The sequence below is a fragment of the Acanthopagrus latus genome, chromosome 3, assembly GCF_904848185.1.
Source record: "Acanthopagrus latus isolate v.2019 chromosome 3, fAcaLat1.1, whole genome shotgun sequence".
Lineage (NCBI taxonomy): Eukaryota > Metazoa > Chordata > Actinopteri > Spariformes > Sparidae > Acanthopagrus > Acanthopagrus latus.
In genome coordinates, this window is record NC_051041.1 from 20,209,390 (window position 1) to 20,225,094 (window position 15,705).

Below are 15,705 nucleotides of genomic sequence, written 5' to 3' on the forward strand. Positions count from 1 at the left end.
TAGACACATTTACCATTTACTACACCGCTAGGCCATTTGTCTGTGGACCCGTAAACATCATCTGTGTGTGTGTGTGTGAGCAAAATCTGTTGTGTAACGTGACTCATTCACTGACAGAAAACCAGTGGAGGGGGACGCAGCCACTTCATTCAACCCTGATAAACCCAAGTTAAAAACACATCAAGTAAAGTAAGTAAGTAAGTCAATAGAAAGTACAGAAGAACCCACACAATGCCAGATGTAAAGCCCCGACACGCCAAGTGCTCTGGCTGTCACAACTGCTGCCGTCTCTTCTGTATTGCAGCTCGTGGATGAACTTGACCTCAGCATGACCTGAACAATGGTGTACTTGACGTCATGTATCAGCGGCGGTATTTTAGGTTTTGTTATTGCACTTTTTTCATATTTTTCTTGTTCTTTTTTAATGGATTGGTTTTGACATGAGCAAAATATTCTCCTCAAAAAGGTTGCTTATTAACAGTTCATCATGGAAATCCAGTGTGGCTCAAATCCACAAAATCCCAAGTTAAATAGTCACCAAGTAATGAATGGTAAAAAAACAAAACAAAACAAAACCAAAAAAAAAAACGTGTGCGTGGCAACAAACACCAGTCAGACAAATCACATAAATTATTGGCACAATTGTTTTCCAGTACTGTTTTCCTGTACTGTCGAGATGCCAGATGTGATGAAGAGATAAATGCATGAACCCAAAACTCAGTTTCACACACCACCAGAGCTGGTTATCCCAGACAGACAGCAGCATTTCCACCAAGGAAGCCAGCATGGCACTTTGTATCTGTTGGGTGGATTTCACGCCACAAACACCACGAGACCGTTTACTCCCAACCCCCGGCTGGAGAAGATGGAGAAGGAGGAAGCTGGAGGCCGGGATAAATAGGACAATGAAGCCCAGTATCTGCTCACCTGTGTGGGACTTGTCAAGGTTTGGAGGTTCAGAGTCATGTAATCTTCTAATCTGGAGCCAGTTCCTATAATGGACATACAACACAAACTTCACATTGGTCCATGTCTCCTGGACGTTACGTATTGTGTTTGCAAGTAAGGCATTACAGTCAGTATGTGTCTAGCACAAAATGAAATGCATTGATTCTGATACTTCAGATAGTTTGCGTGCAGGGTTTAGGAGATTTCAGGGCTGATGATCACAAATTACTAACATAGCTCCTTCTGTAGCTAGAAGAGGCTCATTCTAAAGTATTGAAAACACAACAATTCTTAGTTTCTGTTGATTAAACATCAACAAAAACATAATTAGTAATATTACATTCTGTCACTACCAATAGATGCTCTAAATCCACAGTGAGCCTTGGTTAGGGGTTCGTGTAAGGACAACAAGTACCGCTGATGTGTTGAAAAATGTCATTTTATTTAGCAGGTCGCTGGTCCTGAACTTCAAATCTACATCCTGACATGGTGAGGGTGCAAACGGGTCTTGTAGTTGCATACAATATAGCACTTAGTATTTCCATGACCCGGATGACAGAGAACCTTCATCAGCGTGTTTTTCAGGAGTGTCTAATAGTGAGGCGAGGAGAACATCATGAGCCCAAGCTGGAGGATTAAATGTTTTCTACCTTCAGTGGATGCATGGGGATTGCAGTGCTCGTGCTGCATGATTTGACAGGTCAGTGACTCCAGTAGAGGGCGACAGTGTTCCCTGCCCATCTTGACGTCTGTGTTTAACTGTGTGTGGTGGTTTTCACTGCTTAGCGGGAGCTTTTGTGCCCTGGTCTGTTGTTGTAACCCTTCGCCTTTTGACCCCTCACATTTATTACAGCAGGTCAACCCATTCAGCAGCTGGACATTTTAGTCTAGAGCGAGTAGGAGGACCAGCAGAACAACACTACCATGCATAGAACAGCAACAGCAATTTACGGCTTAAGAAAAAAAAAAAAAGAAATCTCTGTGTCTATCCAGAAAAACAAGCAAGTGTGTATTCATGATATGATGGGCTCAATTTATTGAGGTTCATTTGGAATACAGCCTATAAAACCAGGCTGTTTTCTCTGTTCTCAAAAAGTTGACCTCTTAAAGAACGTTTTTTTCACCCTACAGAACCAGAAGTACTGAAGCTCAGATGAAGAATGGCTGAACTTGACAAAGCAGCTGACACAATGTACATTGTACACCGACCAAGCTGAGGGAAGAGACTCCTTTTTATCTTGAACTTGTTGCGATACCCTCATGACATGACTGAGATAAGCTGGAAAAACCTTCAAAGGCAGAAATCTGATTTCCCAACTGCTGAGATGCTGTTCGGGAGAGTCTGTATATTAATCTGGAGAGGTTAACATTTAGCCCATGTAAACTTGAGAGTGCCAGTGAATCTGTAGTTGATTTGGGTTAGGGGTTAGGTTAGGTCAGGTTTCATCCAGTCCACACACACACACACACACACACACACACACACACACACACACACACACACACACACACACACACACACACACACACACACACGCACACAACATGTTAATGTTGCACAAACTTATCACCAGAATTTAAGATGATTGCTCAAAAGCATCGTAATTTGATGTGTGATTCATTTTACTTCTGCATATCAGCTGATTTGGACCTCCGATATCTAAACTTGCGATAGCAGAGTGAACTTTCAGCCCGGAGCTGACTCCATGTGCAGCGTCATGCATGATACTGAAGACAGCAACAGTTCCTGTCGCTCCCTTTTGTCACTGCAAAGATTTCCACATGACTTTGACATTTTGAAAGGTTAACTGCAAAAAACTGGATGTCAGGACAGTTGGTAGGTTACACGCATAATCATGGAATTATGTAGACAGAAAATGCAATTACATAGAAAATGCTGATTTCATGCAATGAGGAAGAAATTATCTTTACAGTTATCTAAGCTTACCTTGGTGTGTCCCCTGGAGCTTTTATGATATTCTTTCTTATCTAGCTAATCCTGGATGGTGTCCCACTGCTGTACCACGAGTTTGCCACTGGATAACTCCTTGGAATGTCAAGTGTGGGGGTTTGGGCTGCAGTCAACCCCTACTTGACTGGAATTGGTGCGTGAATGCCTGAGTGATTTTGGTCCAGTATGAAAGAGCTAGATTAAAATTGGGTCAGTGGCATCACCAGTTGTGGATAGAATTCCTAACACATGCATTGCAATACTACGGTGGTCCATTAAAGGAGCAATATGGAAGAATTTTAGCTGCAGGCATTAAACAAAATGACTAAAACTGTCAAAAGAATGTGAAGATTAAAACTTTTGATGCTACAATGTTGTTATATTGTGGACATCATAGAAGTGCTGTGGATCAAATGTTAAATAAACGTTTTATCTAATCCTTTATGACAAGATAAACAGAAAAAAAGTGTGTATGTTTTATATGATATTTCAAGTTTTACTTTTAATGCATTTTCTCTAAATGTAAAATCATTTACATTGCAAAAATGTTGCCTATATCAAAAGCTTGGTTTTGTTTTCTGGCAACAATACAGAGCAAGATCCCGTTATCATCTCTATTATTAATGGCGATACTGCTGCCATGCTGCCACTGTTATCTGCTCCATCACTGGCTTCAGGCTGACAGAGCAGTTTGATGCCTGCATTAATAGGTATGTGCATGACATATTGCATCCATTTATTTGAGTTAATCAAGGCCAAACTAAACCATCTCCTTATTAAATTTGATGTTCCTCACAGTGATAGCATTACAGAGTGTGGGTCTTATTTCTCATGTTTCTTATGTTCACCTTTCAGAAACATCATGATGCTGCTGAATTTGTTTAATCCAGCTGAGGGGACTGTCGCAGAGAGCCACTACGATGAAATGCAGCAAAAGCTCAACAGCAGACTCTCAGGGTCAGAGGTCGTTCAAGGGCTGACCTCAGCACCTGCAACCTGAGGATGAGACTTGGTCTTACATGAGGAGTGATCAGCCCTCTGATTGTCTTGGTCATCTTTGTGTTTTACATTGTCAACAAAGTCAGAGACAAGCTGACATACCTGGAATCCAAACTTGGTATGTTTCACATGTGTCGTTGGCTATTTAACTCCAAAAATGTTTAAGTCTTGTTTCATATTTACAGGCAGACTTCCAAGGTTTGGAGACATTATCTTATTATTTCTGCTTTAATTGACCTTTTCCCTTAAAAAAAAAATAGGACATGTAATTTGTCAACATTTCTGGAAAAGCACCCATCTTGTGAGGCCATGCTGCCAGAACACATCTTAGACTCAATTTGATCTCGTCAATAAAGACTTAGCTCCAAAGTCTACTTTGTTCTCAAGGAGCCGCCTCTGTCAGTAACCACAGACAACGAGATATGCGTATGAGATATGCTGCTGGGCCTGATAACATCAAGGCCTTGTACTAAAACGTGCTGCTTATTGATGTTATTAATGACTCGAGGAAGTGACTGCCACTGTGGCACTTACCCCTATAAATTAAATTACATTTATTATTAGATTCATCACTACCACCAACCCTGTTCACATGAAACTTTGTTTTCACATTGTCATTTGACACATTGTTACTGATTACAGTGTTTCAACAATTAATCCACAGCCAAAGTTAACAGAGAATGTTCACAGCATATATTATATATCATATGTAATATATGTATGCAACATATAATAATGTTTATATTTGCTATCTGTTTATTTTCATGTAATCAAACAACTGAAGGCCATGTCCACACGTACCAAAACAATCTCTTTTCCCCGTATTCCTCGGCATCGCGCTTGAAATTTACCAAAAACAGAGAAGAAGACACGGAGCAGATATAGCCTGCGCACTGTTTACAGACAGACAGTAGAAGGAAAAACCAAACACAACAAGAAGAAGACAAAAATGTGTAGTCAGCTGTCCATAATTCTTTTTCGCTCAGTGTAGTGGCAGAGGAGCAGAATATTTTGTCCTAGTAAACCTAAAAGGCTCAATATCTTCTGCGGCACGAACACAAGCATGTAGTCCGCCATTGTTGTTGTTGTTGTTATGAGATGTCACGTGGTTAATAGGTCGAGGCCAGAGGTCGAGGGGTGGGGCGGAGTCACTGTCCACATGAGAACGCAAGGGCAGCGTTTTCTGATTTTTCCACCCTACAGGATCCATGTGGACGATCGGCCAAAACAACGCAAAACATGTGCATTTACACACAGAAGCATTTCCATGTCGATGGTCCCTAAGAAACACTTTAAACAGACACCCATCAATAACCTGATGTTTAAACTCATGACTGATGACAATTTTAGTTTTTTACTGAACAAATATCTTTTGGTGGTTATGATTATTTCAGAAAGTTTTAAGACCAGAAACTGTCTCACAAGTATCCTCGACCACCCACCTCGCCCCATACCTGAAGTCACATGCAAAAAAGGGGCATTATCTTTAATTCTGAGCTCAATACTGCCTTTCCATTAAATGAAAAAAGTAATTAATGCCCTCATTACGTTACATCTGTTATTATAACTATTGTAATTCCCCAGTCTTTGTCAAGTTGCTTGCATTTGGTCCAGAATGTAACTATAAGGATGTTGATTGGTCCTAAAAAGCATGAGCACATCAGCCCAGTGCTAGACTACATTCATCTTAGAATTCAATTCACACTGATTCCTTTCATGGTCAGACCCCAGCCTACGTCACATTCCTTCACTGGCACTCAGCTTCCAAGTCCCATGGGTAGGCCGTATATCCCTCTGGTATCAGTTCAGTCATTTTTGCCTGTGATAGGCTTCAGAGTCAAGTTAGCAATAATAAATACATATTATGACTCCTGGATAGTTATTAACATTGTGAATTGGTTTGGGGAGGTTGAGGTGCAGAGAAAAATATCAAACTTTTCTTGGTTAATAACTGAATTAGAAAGGAACACTGATAAAGTTTATATCCATTATGAATTACTTAACAATTACAAGGGAGGGGAGAAATATCACTTCCTTAAGTCTCAAACTTTTTGATGTGAACACTAACATCAGCCGGATCATAGTGCAGCATTTGAGGCCAAATGTGCCTTTACAGAAAGAAATGATATGCATGCACATCCCACTGCAATAAAACAATCTGATTTGTCAAGGACTGGACACAGGTGTGGTCTGCTAGTTAAGATAAGCCCTGATGGAAAACACGTTACATCTGACTGTGGGGTGTTTTTATTCTAGTTCAACAAACTGACGCAAAAACTGTAGTTGTTATCACATTTAGCACTTTGGTTATGCTCATTTTTTTCTGTTAGAAGAGGAGTGATATAGAAAGTAAAATTTAAAGCAAAAATCTTTTTCAAGCTCATTTGAATATACCTAACCCCCAGAGTTCTCATGTGTTCACATCACACCTCATCACGCTATTTCCCTCACAAACACATGAATACCAAAACGTCAGGAGGGAAAATGTTGGTGATGGAACTTCATGTAATGTATTAACCATTCACAAGAAAGAAAGTTGCACCTCTAAAGTAGCTGACGTTACATAATACAACACAGACTGTAATGAGCTACTGATAAGTGCTGCTGAAGTGACATAGGTCACAGTTAATATCTCAGTGCCCCCTCCCAGGACACACAGAAGGGCCACAGGACTCAGAGGGAGACAGTGCACAGAGACTGAGAGAGGACACAAACCCTTTCAACGTCTGCTGCTTATCAAAAGGAGGCTCAGCGGCTATATTTTACAATTTCTGTCAAGTTCAAGTCAAGTAAGAAAAGCCACCATGAAGATGAAGTTACCAAACCCGGGGCTGGACGACCGGATCCCCTCCCATTCGGACCTGGAGAGAATGGAGAAAGAAGAGGCAGGGGACCGGCCCAAATGGGACAACAAAGCCCAGTATCTGCTCACCTGTGTGGGCTTCTGTGTGGGACTTGGCAACGTCTGGAGGTTCCCGTACCTGTGTCAGAGCCACGGAGGAGGTAGGCTGGGATGACTGAATGAGTTAGAATGATCAAAAGGATCCAAAGTAATTGTCTTTAAAGGAGCAGTATGACATTTTGGGGATTCAATTTTAATCAGAATGGAAAGATTTTTTTTACTCAATATTTATTTTTTAACTAAATAAACAAAATGTTGGTTTTCAACACCAAATAAACTGAACAAACAAACTGACCTTAAAGGACAACACAAGCTCTGCTGTTTTACTTTGTTTACATGTGGCGGGCCCTGCCACATACCCAGCTTCAAACAGCGTTCTGGGGACCTTATTTTTCTCTGAGAACAGCTTAATTATTCAGTTATGGAATAAATTAATAATTCTGAAATTGTTGGATAGTTTGAATTCCATCTCCAAAACTACATAGTGCCCCTTTAACCTTTTTTAGTAACTGCAGAGGTCCATTCAAAAATCACACTACTTTGAAACCAAAGACACAACATCTATAATTACTGAAAATTATACTGTATCACACAAATTAACATATTTGAAGAGATTTGCCAATTGAAAAAACATTCTTTTTTTCATATAAACAACTTTTTGAAACATACACAGTTTGTAAAAATTGTGGGTAACCTGAGTTTTGCAGAACTAATGTTTGATGTTTGTATGTTTTAAAGTGCCAAGAGATGTTTACTGACTGCACGGACACAATATTGCATCTATGCTCAGAGTCAGAGACTGTCTGAGCATCAGATCTCTAATAACATTGAGGATTTTGCTCTTTGACACTTCTTAAATGATAGAAATGCCTGTTTTTCTAGACTGAGACCTTATAAGTTTGTATCAGTGAGTCCCTTGAAAATAGTCCTTCAAATATCAAATCTTATTCATACTGAACTATACTGGAATTACTTAATTTGACACTGCAAAAGTGAATATCCGAGTCTTATTCGTGGTTAAAATAGTACCTCACGTGCGTAATAAAACATTTACAATCCTTTCACAGTTTATTGGTGTCTTTATGCTCACCGTTGTATATTTACTCACCTTCATTAAAGTGTTGGGTGAAGCCAATCACTCTGTACAGTGTTAACTCTTTATGTGAATGTTGAACCTCTAGGAGCGTTTATGATCCCATTTCTTATCCTGCTGGTCCTGGAGGGCATCCCACTGCTGCACCTGGAGTTTGCCATTGGTCAGCGGCTCAGGAAAGGCAGCGTGGGAGTGTGGAGATCAATCAACCCATGCCTGACTGGAATTGGTGGGTAAAAGAAAAACATGCACATTAGGGGATGGGAAAAATATCCAGTTCAGTCCCCACCACAATATTCAATCAATATACTGGTAGATATACTTAAATCTCCTGGCTTTTCCACCATGTGGTCCACTTGTGTACTTGTCAAAATCTCACTTCATTCAGTTCTCTGGTTTGTGAACAAATGACTGCAACATTAAGAGCCACCCCATCATTCCCAGCTTAACAACATGTTTAACTCTAAAAAAACAACTGTGTTGAACTATGATGGTGAATATGTTAAATGTTATTTCTGCTTAACATCAGCATGTTGGTATCGCCATTATGAGCTTGTTAGCATGTTAGCAAGATAAGCATTCAGCTAAACCACAATTGCAGGTACAGCCTGCTAGCATAGCATGGCTAAAGCCTCAGTCCTGTTTTAAGGAGCACTACCACACAACTGTTTGTTTCATTTTGTTACAGGTATCGCGTCCTTGATGGTCTCATTTTTGGTGGGCATGTATTACAACACCATCATGGCCTGGATCATGTGGTACCTCTATAACTCTTTTCAGAGTCCTCTGCCTTGGAGCCAGTGTCCCCTCAACGCTAACAGGACAGGTATGACTTCACATATCAGGAAAACTGTCAGACATCTACCAAGTCTGTGGTTTTCATCCCCTTAACAGTAACTTAAATCAAGGAATCTCCATGTCTCATCCAGATATCTGGAGAACCTTCCATCAGTTTTACTTCACATTTGGCAGGTGTAGCACCAGAAGGAAATGGATTAATGTAAATATAACAAGTGCCATATGAATAAACTTTGAGTAAAGAAGCAGTAGGGGCAGAGCTAATGGCTCAACTCCAGTCATAGATAGAGCGACAGATTTACATCATAACAAAGTTATGTCTTGAAAACTATATGACTCAAAATGATTTTGAATATGTTATTTTAAGGTGAAAATAAGTTACATGATGTTGCTTTGAGTGTATCTCTCTCTCCAAAGTCACCAGACTCCATATGTGTTTCTTCATCTGTATCTGCACGGCTGCTGCATGATGCTCCATCTAATGTTTATTTGGTCGTTTTAGACTTTTTGAATAATTAACAGGTATGTGTTAGTTTAGTATTAGTAGTATTAACAAACATCATGAACGAAAGCGTTTCAGATATTTTCCTTTGCCCCACATTAATGCAATACATTTAACAGTGATTATCTTAGCTGCATATTGCTCCAGTGATGAAATAAATTCATGTCATAAACAGTTTAAGTTATGAATTAGGTACTTGAGTAAAATATTTGATACTCCAGCTCTGAAAAAGTTACCATGAAATTGAATGATTGACTAAATCTCACAGCAATCCTTTTTGAACTTGAGGTCCAGTGTGTTTCAGTTTGTTATTAATATTAAATCAATAACACAGCAGTCATGAAAATGAGTTGACGGTGATGAGATGGTTGAATAAACTAGTTAAATATGAACTAGAACTTTTCCTCTTTCAACAGTGCTATACCTTACATGGAGTCAGCTAATTTGAATTTCGATGTTAGTGATTTGATCATCCTAAGCATCGAGTGTGAAGTAGTTTGAACCGGCAGTGGAATCCTAATTTTGCCTTTTGCCAACTCTTTATCCGTCCTCTGCAGGTTTGGTGGAGGAATGCGCTCGGAGCAGCACGGTCGACTACTTCTGGTACAGAGAGACTCTGAACACCTCAACAGCTATCGATGAGTCCGGAGGTCTGCAGTGGTGGATGGTGCTGGCCCTGATATCTGCCTGGACTCTGCTCTATGTTTGCACCATCAGGGGGATCGAGACAACTGGAAAGGTCAGAGTCACATTACATCTGACTAATCTCATGTGGCCTGATTTGGAGCATATATGAATGTTCAAACATCTCTGGCTCATTTTACCATTCTGCCATTTCTCAGGCTGTCTACATCACCTCCACTCTGCCGTATGCGGTCCTCACCATCTTCCTGATCAGAGGACTGACTCTGAAAGGATCTGTAGAGGGAGTCAAGTTCCTTTTCACGCCAGATGTAAGCACTGATCTCACTGACATCAACCAACGTTTATCATTATAACAGCAGTAGACCATAATCAGCCATATTTCACGGTAAAACGACATATTCAATAAACCAAACTGAGTTTAACCAAACAGCACTGTTAGCTTGGAAAGCTAATGGGTTGTCATATATCCTGTTCTATCTTGAATTATGGCCTGATGTGCCTCCATACTTTCATTATCCATCATATCTTCAGTTGCTGATCAATTGGGAAGTGGTAAAAGAAGATAATGATTAACTAAACGCTTTACTGAAGTGTCTGATTTTCATCACAAGACTGACAAAAGTTGATCATTAAAGTTCAATCCCATATATCCAACAAATTGACTGGTTCATCAATACATTTTTACTCATGATTCAAGTATTTGACACAGTGAGAGATCAAATATGATTAATCTATTGATCAGTCACTGACTTTTACAATTCTCAGACAGAACACAATAATCTTAAAGGTGCACTACGTAGTTTTGGGGAAGACATTTCAATAAGAAGAGAAATATCTGTATTGACTGGTTTTCTATTTAATGTCTAAACAAACTTTTTCCTCGTTTTCATGACTGAATAAACTGAATCCACAGACTGAAGTTACAGAAAACAGCATTTCATACTGTGTAACAGTGTTTATATGTGGCGGACCGTGCCACCTTTCTAGCTTCAAATAGTGTTCTGGGACCTTATCTTCCTCAGAGAACAGCTTGTTTATTCACTCATGGAAACAATATTTATTTCTGAGAATTAGTACCTTATCAATATTATGAATATAAAAACTTTCATTTCCTCTCCAAATGGTGCCCCTTTAACCTTGTCAATAGCTGAAGGGGTTTATTAGAAAATCTGTCTTCTTTGAATCAAAATAAGACATAAAATTATGGTGGATTTGACTGGAACACACACATTTATATTAATATCATATATTTTTAGGGATTTACTTATATTCATACAAACAACTCTGTAAGACATAGTTTCTCAAAATTGCCAGATAAAAATCTGAGTTTTAATTTCTTCTCCTAAACTACAAACCTCCCCTTTAAACTCCTGACCTGCAAGATCAGACGTTCTATGGTGTAAAGTACCTTCACACATTAATTATTAACAGTGGCTGAAACAGAGTGTTCACTGTCAGTTTTAAGAGCAGATCCATCCCAATTTGGGGTCTGAGTTTTTTACTGTTAACACATCCTATTTCCTGACTCTTTTAGGTGGACGAGTTAATGAATCCAACAACCTGGTTGGATGCAGGCGCTCAAGTGTTCTACTCCTTCTCCTTGGCTTTTGGAGGTCTCATCTCTTTCTCCAGTTACAACTCTATTCAGTGAGTAACTGCATAAACTGCACAGTCGAACAATGAACAGCCTTCAGAACATTTTTACTCACATGATCACAATTTCCTCCTAGCAACAACTGTGAGCAGGACGCTGTTCTCATCTCCATCATCAATGGCTGCACCTCGGTGTACTCTGCAACGGTCATCTACTCCATCATCGGCTTCAGGGCCACGCAGAACTTTGATGACTGCATGGGAGAGTGAGTATTAAATTGCATAAAATGTGCCTTTAAAAAGTCCTGGAGATTCAGTTATATCGGACTGAACTCAACTCGTGATTTGTGCAGAAACATCTTGAAGCTGACGAATGCCTTCGACTACGCTGAAAACAACATCACAGACAGCAACTACCACGACGTTTTGGCGCACCTCAACCTCACTAATCCAAGTATCATTGAAGGACTGAATCTAGAGATGTGTGACATGAAGAAGTTCCTCAGTCAGGTCAGTAGATCAAATCTGGATAATTTACTATTGCTGTTAATCAACCTGTCATTATGAATGTTAGTCTTGCTGAGGGTTAACGGGAGAAATATTTGGTGTGTTCTCCTTCAGGGCGTGGAGGGAACAGGTCTGGCCTTCATCGTGTTCACAGAAGCCATCATCAAGATGCCTGTTTCTCCTCTCTGGGCTGTCCTCTTCTTCGTCATGCTCTTCTGCCTCGGCCTCTCCACTATGTTTGGTAACATCGAGGGAGTTGTGGTTCCTCTGCAGGACCTCAAACTGTTGCCTCGAAGCTGTCCCAAAGAAGTTTTCTGTGGTAATTTTCTGAAATTCCAACTTAATACGAAATGCTTGTACATGTCCAGATAAGGACATTTGATTGAGAGATATGAGTGTAACCACTTCTTTGTGATGTTTTTCCAGCTCTGACTTGCTTAATTTCATGCCTGATGGGCTTAATATTTGCCCAGGGCTCTGGAAATTATTGGCTGGCTCTATTTGACAACTTTGCTGGCTCAATTCCGCTTCTGGTCATCGGATTCTGTGAAATGATCAGTGTTATCTACATCTATGGTGCAGACAGGTGAGTCCATCCACGATGTGAATTTTGGTACAGAATCAGTGTTGCCAGATGGGAAATTAAAGTTATCATACTTTGACACAAATTGTCATATCAGGGCTAACCACAAATGTACCCACAACATTTTTTACGCGTTTTTATTATTTTCAAGCATGCTGACGTGGCTACATTTTATAAAAGCCTGCTATCAGGGGCGCCCCAGGAAAATTATCTTAGGGGGATCCAGAGAGGGCCACCAAAGTGGTCATTGATGGACAGTCAGAGGCTACTGGCTCACTATGCATGTCTTTTTTTCTTTATATTTTTATTATTGATTTTCAGGAAAGACCTAATATACCTTTATGTTTAGTGCATGTTAGGAAATGTCAACATACCAATGTGAGACATTATACCTGCTAAACTTCAGCATTCTAGCACTGACACTGAGAGCACATCAGCATGCTGACAAGAAGATTTAGCTCAAAGCGCCGCTGAACCGCATCACGGAGCTGTAACCTTGAGCTTGTTATTGCCACACATGCGTGATGCAGAGACTGAAAAATAATGGAAAAACAGGAAGTAAAGGAGCACTGTACTCTGACCTTAGAGCGGCAGTAATGTGTCAGTCATCACAGGAGAGATAATACACAAGTACAGCATATCTACTGATAAAACTAGACAATGGTGAACAATGTGGAAAAAATCTTTTCCTGCTGATGAAAGCCATAAATGTTGAGTTATAAAATGTGTAAGTGGAAAACATTCTGTGATAGGTTTGTTTCCTTCCAGTGCAGCAGGAACATGTTGAGCACACACAAGGCCATACAGGCTGCTTTACATATCTGATAAAACTACAAGGTTGTCTTTTATGGATGCTTTCATGCACACTCAGCTGACCTAACATCTCCGTCTTATTGCTTCCCAACAGATTTAACAAGGACATTGAGTTTATGATTGGCCACAAGCCTAATATTTTCTGGCAGGTGACATGGAGGGTGCTTAGTCCGATCATTATGCTGGTTATCCTGGTTTTCTACTTTGTGACCCAAGTCACCAAAAGTCTCACATATTTGGTCTGGGACCAAGAGGCGGTAAGTGTGTAGCAAGCTTTTTTTGGATTTGAGATGTCTAAAAATGTTTATATTATTGATAGTTGTAGAAATCCCATATTAGATTCTCCATTGATGGTTATAAAGCAATCCATTGTTATTTCAGACCTCAGAGTCTCGTTCATTGGTGTAATATCTAACATTTTCTTTGGCTCTTGCCATAGGTGGACTTCCCCACCCTTGATGCACGTCCATATCCTGCCTGGATCAACGTAATCATCTTCATCCTGGCTGGAATTCCCAGTCTAGCCATCCCACTGGTCTTCCTCTACAAATTCATCCAGATGAAATGCTGCAAGAAGAAGGACTACAGTGACAGCACAGTGGACACTATCTCCGCCAAAATACAAATGGCTGAAAAGAAGTTTTAGGTATCTCTAAATTTGAATATTTAATGATAAAATGAATGTAGAGTTGTTTTAGTGTTGTTTGTATATCATACTGATGCCTTTTTCTTCCTCATTCCCTGTACAATGATCGCAGAGAACACTAGTGACTACAAGTAAAAAACTTGTAAAAAGTTGTAAGCAGTTTTTAGACCTTAGCCTAATTGTTTTTAGTACTACTGTAATATGTGTTTTACTGCTGTAAGTGTATGTTGTATATTTAATTAATAGTTGGACTTTTGCTGACCGTTGAATGGAAAAATTGATTGTATGTGTGCTAAATGTGAAGATACGGCCAGCAGCTATGGTAATTAGCTTAGCTCATCATATAGACTGGAAACAAAGCTAAACAGCTAACCTGCAGTGTTTAAAGGCTCATCCACCTACCAGCACCTAAAAATCTCACTGTTTAACATGTTAATTCTCATGTGTTTCATCTGTACAAAAAACTGAAGCATAAAAATCACAATTTGTGTCCCTGTGTCAGCTGCTAAGCTAAACAGCCACTGACAGTATTTATCCATACTTAGCACACAGATGTGAAAGTGGTTTCAATCTTATCAAACTTTGATTCCAAATCTGTCCATTCTTCTAACACTGTAGATTCAGTATATGTATGTGTCTCATATACAAGAAATAATGTTTTATTTTAAAACGTTGTAAATAATCTTCAGTAGAGGAGCTAATTCTTGTTGGAACTTTTGACAAGCTGTAAGAATGTCTGATTTGTTTAAAGCAAAAAATTAATGCATTCATCGCAACAGTGCTTTTTATCCCATTATTTATAAGGTTTGGGGCCTATTGTGAAGGGCTATTGTAAAGTTAAATGAATAAATCATGTGTAATATAATGAGTTCTTCGAATTGTTTTCCTGGAAACATTTTTACTGAACAACTGTAATTGTTGGTTTAATTTCCTGTCTTAAAAATGACATGAAAGTCAAATCAAATCAATTTTATTTTACAGCCCAAAATCATGATGGGAGAACATTGTTTTAGTGGGCTTTACAAACTGTACAGAGAACGACATCCTCGATATCCATATATCCTCGATTTAAGTGAGGAAAAACTTGCCATATTGAGAAAACAAAAGATGGAGGAACCCTCAGGAAGAGCCACAGAGGAGGGATCCAATATACATGCAATAGATGTCGCCTGTACAGAACAGAACACAACAAAATCACAGTTTTCAAATTGTATTGACAGAACATCGGATACAAACTGTAACATCTGTAAAGAGTGTGGACCTAGAAGACGAGTGATCAGGCCGAGGCATGTGATCAGGCAGGCTTGTTTCTGACTTCTTTAATAACAAATTGCCAAAGTAAGGACTCCTTCTCACTTTAGTGTGACTAAGGAGGACGATTCAGTGAGCATGTTTACATGCAGAATGATCAACCAATCAGTATCTGATTCATGGAGTTACACGATAATTTAAGCGGTCATGTGAACAGCATAATCTGAATTATCAGAGGTTTCTGTCATTCTTTAACATCCGCTCGTGTAAAAATGCGAGCGGATGCCTTTTCTGCTCACATGCTTAATGTGAACATGGAGAGCATTATTTTGCATGTTTTGCAAACCTAACGGAGCTAAGATAAGCGATGCCATTGTGAGATGACATTGTGAAATACAAACAATCAAACAAAAACTGTTTTAAGTCATATACTCAGAAAGAAATCCAATTTATTGACTGTATCATGTAAACCTG

General features: G+C 39.5%; 1 protein-coding gene and 1 long non-coding RNA gene across 2 annotated transcripts; both read left to right on the forward strand.

The window, feature by feature from the left end:
- The first annotated feature begins 1,412 nt into the window (after positions 1–1,412).
- On the forward strand, positions 1,413–4,177 carry LOC119017094. Its single transcript, XR_005074336.1, has 4 exons — positions 1,413–1,648; positions 2,942–3,053; positions 3,493–3,609; positions 3,755–4,177. It is a non-coding gene; the product is annotated as an uncharacterized LOC119017094 (long non-coding RNA).
- A 2,525-nt stretch (positions 4,178–6,702) lies between these two features.
- LOC119016498 (sodium-dependent neutral amino acid transporter B(0)AT1-like) lies at positions 6,703–14,848 on the forward strand. The gene is made up of 12 exons (XM_037092338.1): positions 6,703–6,901; positions 7,982–8,122; positions 8,582–8,719; positions 9,751–9,932; positions 10,036–10,146; positions 11,373–11,485; positions 11,569–11,697; positions 11,785–11,941; positions 12,053–12,257; positions 12,365–12,524; positions 13,429–13,591; positions 13,774–14,848. Exons 1-12 carry the CDS (start codon positions 6,703–6,705, stop codon positions 13,978–13,980), a joined length of 1,905 nt encoding a protein of 634 aa, XP_036948233.1. The 3' UTR covers positions 13,981–14,848.
- The last annotated feature ends 857 nt before the right edge of the window (positions 14,849–15,705 follow it).